The sequence below is a fragment of the Amaranthus tricolor genome, chromosome 7, assembly GCF_026212465.1.
Source record: "Amaranthus tricolor cultivar Red isolate AtriRed21 chromosome 7, ASM2621246v1, whole genome shotgun sequence".
Classification (NCBI taxonomy): Eukaryota; Viridiplantae; Streptophyta; class Magnoliopsida; order Caryophyllales; family Amaranthaceae; genus Amaranthus; species Amaranthus tricolor.
Genome location: NC_080053.1, coordinates 28,889,740 through 28,898,738, shown reverse-complemented (window position 1 = coordinate 28,898,738; position 8,999 = coordinate 28,889,740). Strand labels below are relative to the sequence as shown.

Sequence of the window (8,999 nt, the reverse complement as noted above, 5' to 3'; positions counted from 1 at the left end):
CTTGAAAGACGAACATAACATGAAAGGTTTTTTAGCAAAAGTTCAAGAGAGAACAATTTACAACAATGCATAATATTCATTTCATTGACAACCAAAAGTCCAAACGACCTTGTCCTCGACAAACCAATATTAGATTCAACATTTTAATCCAACAGAAAATCTGCACAATTTTCACCGTCTTGAAATTCAGGATTATTTACAAACTAATATTGCCCATCCATTGCATACAAATTAATCGTCTACAGGATCTCGAGGAGTCTCTTCTGCAAGCCGTTTGATAGTAATGACAGGGCATTCAGCATGCTTGACACAAAATTCACTCACAGTACCCACGAACACCCTGCACCATAACAAAGTAGGTTCACAGTATAGCTTCCTTTTTCCGAAATTGCTCAGCGCACATATGAATCTCACGCCTATTCTACAAAACTTTACAATTGCAAAAGCTACATTTAAAAATGTACTAAATTTTTAGAATCTAGAGGGCAGTTAGTATTGTCACTGGTGACTGGCGAGTATAAGACTATATTTAGGCTATTATATTTGGGGAGCATAGTAAACCTTAGCCATAACTCACAAACCACTATCCAACATTCCACAATGTCTTGCACTTCCCATTCAAAAACACACTCATTTGACATAAAACCCAGAAACACACAGCTAACTAATGTCACTTTTCACATGACTCTGCATTTCCGACTTATTCCACCTTTCCCTTTTTATAACACCTATCTCTACGGCTTCATCAAAGGATGGAATATGGAATGACAACATAAGAATAGGATCTTAGAATTCCAGATATGAAGATAAGATGAAAAGGAACAATTTACATTGGTTTAGTCATATATATATATATATATATATATATATATATATATATATATATATATATATATATATATATATATATATATATATATATATGTTAAAGCAAGTGTCAGTAATCTTAACAATGACGTTAACTTTAAACATTTAATCGAACATGCTTTGTCTTGTACTTTGGAGAGGGCCGATAAAGATGTGCCGTATATGCGTGGTTTAAGGTTTGGAATGATTGATGAGTTGTTTGATCAAAGCAACTAGAAAAGAAGCAAACTGTGAGTGGCTCGACCAGGCGCTCGATCAAGCAGAGTGCCTAGCTCAACAGGTCGAACGGTGTAGGCTCGATCGAGCAGAATGTCCAGAACAAGTCGGTAGCTTTACTGGAAGCTTGCTCGACCGAGCGAGGTAGTGGCTCGATCGAGCGGTAGTCAAGCAGACTACATTTGATCCTGTTTTTGGTCAGAATTTGTAGTGATTATGCAATAATGTGGTGCATTACTCTATTGTTTATCGTAATGTTTATTGTCATAATCAATTTGGGGCGTTAAAAGTGCTTTATAGTGAGTAATTGAGAGGTTCTATGAATGATACTCACCTTCCACCATAAAAGGGAGTATCATTCATAGAACAAAGGCCACCAAAAACACACATGTTGTTGAGAGGGCTATTGCATTGTTAGAAACTTGAGAGTGTTCTTACTTTGCTTTAGTATTTGTGATCTTGAGAGATTGTTCTCAAGAGAAGGGGAGGTTTATTATACTTGATTTTGTTGAATTCAATATAATAAACTACATTTGAGGGGAAGGTATCCAAGATACCTCATAAAACACTTGTGTTTATCTTTGCATTATATTTTTCATTTGTTTTTCATTGTTGGAACCTCTTTGAGGCATTCATTTCAATATTTATATATATATATATATATATATATAGGAGGGAGTTCAAGTGAGAACCATCCTTATATGAGAATGGGGAAAACCAATCTGCGTGACAAAAAAATGTTACTTTTTTATTAAAAAGGTGTTACTTATGGTTCAAAAAGTGTTACTTTTTTTGAAAAAAAAAGATGATACTATTAATAAGTGTTACTTTAAGAAAAAAAAACTCGGAAAAAAACTCATAAAAAGGTGTTACTTTTTGAAAAAAAATGTTACGTTGTGTTTATATTTTTTTTCCGAATAACACTTTTTTGCTAAAAAGTAACAGATTTTTTAAAAAAATAAAAGAAACAGTTTTTGTCCAAAAATAACACATTTTATCGAAGAGATTGGTTCTCACGGTTCTCACTGGAACTTGACACTATATACATATATATATATATATATATATATATATATATATATATATATATATATATTAGATTGGAAAAGGCAACAGCTACTAAGTGGAAAGCTGGAACCTGAAGGATCTCAAAAAAGACATGTACGCCTAAAATGACCATAATGACAGGTGTGAAGTCTGAGGCAAAGAGTTGGGATTTGAATTGTATATGATTGGTTGATTGCAGCTAGGAATGACTAGAGGTGGAGAATACATATAGATTATAAAAAGGACGTATTGAAGATAATGATCTCTCATGTTGATTTGTTATTTTGGGACCAAGGCTTTGGCATTGTTGTTCTCTATATCTCTTCCAATGTGCCAACGAAACAAGATCCATCCTTCCCTCTGCCTTCACCCTGGCCACAGCAACTTTACTTATTCCAAATTCTATCATATGAAAGTGTTCTTGCATCATCTAACATAAATTAACCAGATTATAATCAAGGGGAAGCGATAGAAATGCATGAAATCCAGATAAGCAACGACAGGACAAGGTATAATTCTTACCTTTTAGCCAGCTTTCTAGTGGAACAGTGAATGATAAGTGACTTGGCAGTTAATGAAAGTCAAGCAACTACAAATTAAGGGATGTGAAGAAGACTTTTCCCTGAATGGTGCTTCTGATGCATACAGGCTATGTCACACTTAAAATCTAGAAACTATTCAATGAAAAACAAAGCAGAGACAGAATCACAGAACTGATCATTTATTTCAAAAGACTCAGATGTTGAGTAACAAATGTTTCTTTCCTTTAATTGAGACAATAAATCACAAATTAGAATAGAAGAGCAAAATGCATCACGGAAAGAACATTATAATGAAGTACTCTATTTTGAAAGATAGTTTTAGCATACCTTTGAAAGGGTCCAAGTCCCCTGCATCCAACTACTAAAAAATCAGGTCGAACCTGCTTAACTTCATGGCAGATAGTCTCTTGGGGATCACCCTTTCGTATCCAGGCTTCACACGCAATCTACAAGTCACATAAAATCCATTACATGCGTACAAAAGCATGACTTGACAAAAGAAATGGTCAAAATCTGCAAACCTATCCTTAAGTCTCAAAACAAACTTGAGGCATTTAAAGAACAGAGAATATTGGGATAAAGATGATAAGACTTCATTGAAAAAACAGATAAACACTTATTTACCCCTACTTCATGACATCTACGGACAAAATACTCCAACAGATGAAGTCCTCTCTTCCGTTCTCTGTTGTTCATGCTTTTAAAATCATCAGGAGAGGCATATATGCTATCTATGTCATCAAAACCTAGCCAGATAAATACACCAATAAGAATGAGGTATATTAAAAGAAATTAAAGATACTAAAAAAATTTAGAAGAATTGTAATACTCATACAAGACATCTGGTACAGAGGCCTTTATTCAAATATTTTTAAAAAATTAGTTGATAAGTCACAAGCCCACAATATTATTTGCTTGTATGCTCTCAATGTTGTACCTCATGATGACAGTCAAATATTTGTTATCACAGGTATCCCTTAAAAGGTATAAGTCGCACAATTTGTCACAAAAACAATGCTTATTCAAGAGTCTCGGATCAACTACATGAGAGAGTTGCTAATAAAGACTATACTTTAATTAGCCGATCTAATACAATCTACACCTTGAGAAATCAATTTCAATGATAACCTACATATATTCTCTTCCTCTAGTTAGTCCTATTTGGTGTCATATGATCCTCAAATTTCAATTGTTTCGCTTTATTTCTTTAAAGATTTTTCCACTTAGTTTGTTTAATCGTCTCATAAATTCTCAGTTCCATTCCATTCATTCGACCTATATACAATCCATTAAAGTACTGTTTTAAATTATTTTTGGTCTCTTCATCTAGGACAGGAATAACACACTTCAGCGATATGAAAACTATTCTATCCACTTGTCTACTTTTGCCATCCTAAAAAGATTTTCCTTCCCTTCTTTCGAGACCAACTTGTGACATACCTTTTTTGGGTAAATTTTAAATTTGACTCATATATCTCTTATGTTTCCTTTGTTTGGTGTCCTTATATTTCACAATATTATCTTCACTCCTATATTTTTCTAAAACTGAATACCATTTCATTTTTTTCTTCATTGTGACATTTACTTCCTAAATCCACCACGTTGCGCCCTTTTCTTCCACCATATCTCCTTTTATTTCTCCTAAATTATTCTAGTGGACTACACATTTGGTTGTTCATCTTCATCCAAGTTTAATATGTATCCTCCTCGCACACCATTTGGTTGTTCCTTATCCTTGGATTTTATTCTTATGCAAGCTTAATTTCATATGAACATTTTGAATTAAGAGTTGGCACTAGTAGAGTACACATTCAATCATTCACCTAGAGTAAAATTCATTCCACTTTTTTAAATCACTAAATATTTTCACTTTTCATAAAATGTGTTAAGTACTAACAAATAGTGTGCTAGTGCAAAATACAAAATTCACTCCCCCTCCTCATTCCCCATTCTGTATCCAAAACCTTCATGAACACTCTAAAAGCCAATTTGATCTACTGGGCATCATTGGCATTTGGTAATACATAACTTTTCAAAAATTCGCATACTAGACACGTTGCATAATACTATCATAAAGAGAAGCACATCAAAGAATTCTATACCAATATTAAGAAGGGGTAGAAATAAAAAGGAAGCACACACTCTCCTTTGGAACACCTCGAGATAAAAGGCAAAACTATATGTGCAAGCATAAAACATCATGCGCATAAACTATTAATAAGGATTGTTGCAAATTAAGCAAAGAGCATGTGCATAATGTCTAATTATTCCCTTTGTCTCAATGTTATTATGATCATATTTATTGTTATACGTGTCATTTGACATTGAAAACGAAAATGTAGTATAGCCACTTTAACAGTGAAAAAATCCTTCATTCAAGACTAACGAGGGCATTAGAGTAAAAAAAATGAATTCTATTTGATGCATCAAAATAGCATAAGGTTCAAAATAGCCACTGCATGAACATTATACTAGTGAATAGAGATTGATAACATTCCATTACAAGTTTACAACATTTCAATATCTTAATGACATGAAGTGGCTCCTGCTTAAATAAAAATGCATGAATAACCGAGCAAAGCAGAAGAAGACAATTATGAATTTAGCTAGATTGGGAGCTCAAACTAGTTACACCCCAACATGTGCCACTTCATCAACTCAACATCGCAATAAAAGAAATCAACAATCACATACAACCAGCATTTTCGAAGGGGGGAGGGAGGGAGAGCAAACCATCTTCATCAGGGACTTGTACATGGAGAAAAAGAAGCTTGAAGCCAGTGATGTTGTCTCGAACAATCTTTTGGAGAGTCCATTCAAAAGCACGTTGAGAGCTGATAGAGACATGGGGATAGCCTTTGATGTTGGATTGATTCACCCCAATCATCACTCGAGTTGGCTCATTCCCACTCATGCTTTCTTTTTTCTTCTACCCTTAGAAATATGTAATCCGTATGTAGGAAGATGATTGGGATTCAACTACAGCAAACGCAAAAACGGAACTAAACCAGATCATAATATGAGGAAAATGTAATAATATTTGCTAATTGTGAGACCGTTTTCACTAAGATCACACTCCCTATGTTGCTATACAGTTCAAATGGTTTTTATAAAATATTCATTTTGCAGATAATCATGTAGAAAGATATGTGCACATGCTTGAATCCAATCAATGATGATTATTGACTTGATAGCATCCATACTAGCTAGCTTATCTCAGTTAACAAACTGCAATTCACAAAAGTGACTCCACAAAATATTGTAAAGTACTAGGAGAACAAGATTATAACATATATCTTAGACATAGATATGTACAATAAAAAATGACCATGTGCTTTGAAGATTTATAATATACTATTACAGTCATGATAAATGATACAAAGCACTTTACGATGCACCATTGTCCAATTATATGAGAACGTTTAATCTGAAGGCAGTAAATTCTAAACCTTTTAGATGTACTTAAGCCCAAGTCTGTCAATAATAATCACATCATTAGAGAAACTCAAGTAAAAGCAATATTAGCACTACCATCAACTTGAGAGCCTGTGATTAGTTTTTTAAAAAAGAAATTTAAAAGATTTAGAACACAAGTATCTAGCATTTGCAGGCAGTAGTTTATCAGCAACAATCATGTTATAATAACCAGCCTCGAACGTAAAACCCATAAGCTACTGCAGTCAGATCTATCCTTCACATAGAATTCAAGAAAATAAGGAGCATTTGGTTATCGATGATAGAAAACAAACAGGATGTAATGAATTTACTTTCTTGAATCTGTTTCCAACCCTATTTTTTTCGTAACCCAAACATGCTCTAACAATAAAATCCAAAATGATGCAGCAAATTTCTGGCCAATGGTCCAACAGTAAGCATAAACTGCATATTGCATAATAATATAACAGTATGGAAAGATTGCTTAGAATTACAAGCTGATAAGAAAAATAAAACGCATAATTGATTTTATTGAGTGAAAAACCGAAGCGTTGACACACAACAAGCACCGACAAAATATAATAAACAAAGAACAATGAAAAGATATCTAAATCTGTAACTGAACTAAATATATTTCAAAACATTCGAACTGTAAACTGATCAAAACTAACTACACAAAATGAACATGTAAGTTCAATATTGCACCACAAATTAGGGTGAGCCAGTTATTTAAACACCATTGATTTCCAAATCAAAGAAGAACACAACAAAATGAAAAATAGATAAAACTTGAAAAATCACAAATGCAAAAAAAATGAAGATTATCAAATCAAAGAGAAAAAATGGAAGCCATTGTGTGCTTTAGGTCAAATATCAAATTTGCAATCCAAGAAACGAAATTTCAAACAGCAAAACCGAACAAATATATTACTTCTTGCAAAAGAAATAGTAAGAAAAAATTACAAGGTGAAGATTCTTGTAGTTGAAGCGCGAAGAGATTATTCTCGTGGATTGAAGCGCGTAGAGACAAAGTTCGAGCGAAGAAGAGAAGAGAAGATCGAAGAAAAGAGTTTCAAATTATGTGTATTCTGCACTCGCTTCTACAATAATCTGCGCTTAACTCTATGACAGCTCATTATGTTAATTTAAAAAAAAAATTAATGCACGCGTATAAGTGTTATGAAGAGTGACATAATATATTTGGGGTTATAACAATCTTTATTTAGGGTTATAATATAATATATTTGGTGTTATACCACCATATATTGAGGTTTATAACATAATTTATTTTGAATTATGACATAATATATTTGAAGTTATAACAATATATATATTTAAGGTTATAACATAATATATATGGGTTATAACCACATATATTTGTGATTATATCATAATATATTTGAGATTATAACATAATATATTTAGAACTGTAACAATGTATATTTGAAGTAATGATATAATATATATGGAGTTATAACAACATACATTTGGGGTTATAACATAATATATTTGGTGTTATAAAAATACTATACCCTTAAACACAGACCATTATATACCAAACTATATATTATGTTTTAACCCCAAATATAATATGTTATAACCACAAATATTTGTTGCTATAACCTCATATATATTATGTTATAACCTCAAATATATATATTGTTATAACTTCAAATATATTATGGTATAACCCCAAATAAATTATGGTATAACCCTCAAATATATGCTGGTACAACACCCAATATATTATGTTATAACCCCAAATAAATATTGTTATAACTCAAAATATATTATGTAACTTTTTACATTAGACTTACACGCGCGCGTCAGTTTTTTTTTAAATTAACAAAATGAGCTGGGTTTTTGAAAACCGTCTTTAGAAAAGACGGTCTCTCAAAAGAGAGGGTGGGATGGGATATAATGGTTGATTGATTGAGAATCAAAATCATAATCTTATTTGAAAATTTGGTATTTGCTCTTAAATTTAGATGAGACTCAATTCTTAATATCACGTGGAATTATGAAAGAAACATGATTATATGGAAAATTTTATCACTCTTAAAGACTCATCTGATTAAAATTGAATTTAATTATCACTTGAAGTTAAATTTTCTAAGAAATATTTTCTTCACACATTTCTTAAGTGAATTTTGTGTTTGGTTGATTAGCACATTAAAAATTAATATAGACACAATAATTTTGGATAAGAATTTTGTTACATTGTAAAAAGAATAACACTAGTATCATTCTCATCCTCATCATCGTTTGGAACTGAATGCCATATGAGTTTCTTGTTGTCCCTTTGAAATTGTTATTTGAGATTTTTTGATATTCTAGTTGTTGGTATAAACAGGTGGAATAAGAGGACAAAAAATCAAAAAGGAATTATGTGATTAAGATAAAGACAAATAATAAGGCTGTACGGGAGAAAATTAAAAAATTAATTTTGCATATGAGATTAAGAAAGATAAAGTTGTTCGGTTGGCAAATTTAAAAGTGTAACATAATAAAGAGAACTACCTGTAATGTAAAGCATAGCATATTTAAGAAGACGGGGAATTACTAGTACACAAACATGAATAAATCTTCAATATTTTTGCCAACTTTTTAGTCTATTTTGAAAAATCACTTTGCTCCAAAAATCATAGTAACAAAATGTTGGTGTTTTGGTGACTCGAATTGAGTCTAAGGCATGGAAAGATGAATCAAAGAGATGGGGCGTATTCTAGTGGCGAATGCTAAGTCTGTGTTTGGTGAAGTATTGGGAGAAGACGAGAAGTCGTTTGGTGCTAAAGAGAGGGTTTGTTCCAAAAGCAAATGTCGTGTCAACGTTTTGGGGCTTTAGGAAATGTCGACTCGGCTTTGCAGTGAAGAAAATAATAAAGCTGAAAT

General features: G+C 32.3%; 1 protein-coding gene across 3 annotated transcripts; it reads right to left on the bottom strand.

Moving 5' to 3' along the window:
- Position 1: 1 nt before the first annotated feature.
- LOC130818017 (universal stress protein A-like protein) lies at positions 2 to 7,243 on the bottom strand. Of its 3 annotated transcripts, none has more exons than XM_057684036.1 (5): positions 7,071 to 7,243; positions 5,406 to 5,674; positions 3,297 to 3,418; positions 3,000 to 3,118; positions 2 to 340 (listed from the first exon to the last, which is right to left on the bottom strand). In XM_057684036.1, the coding sequence occupies exons 2-5, from the start codon at positions 5,584 to 5,586 to the stop codon at positions 232 to 234; spliced, it is 531 nt and encodes a 176-aa protein (XP_057540019.1). In that variant the 5' UTR covers positions 5,587 to 5,674; positions 7,071 to 7,243; the 3' UTR covers positions 2 to 231. The 3 variants fall into 3 exon arrangements, with proteins under 3 accessions (XP_057540019.1, XP_057540018.1, XP_057540020.1); XM_057684035.1 differs by having other exon boundaries at positions 5,406 to 5,651; XM_057684037.1 differs by having other exon boundaries at positions 3,303 to 3,418; positions 5,406 to 5,651; positions 7,071 to 7,226.
- Positions 7,244 to 8,999: the final 1,756 nt, after the last annotated feature.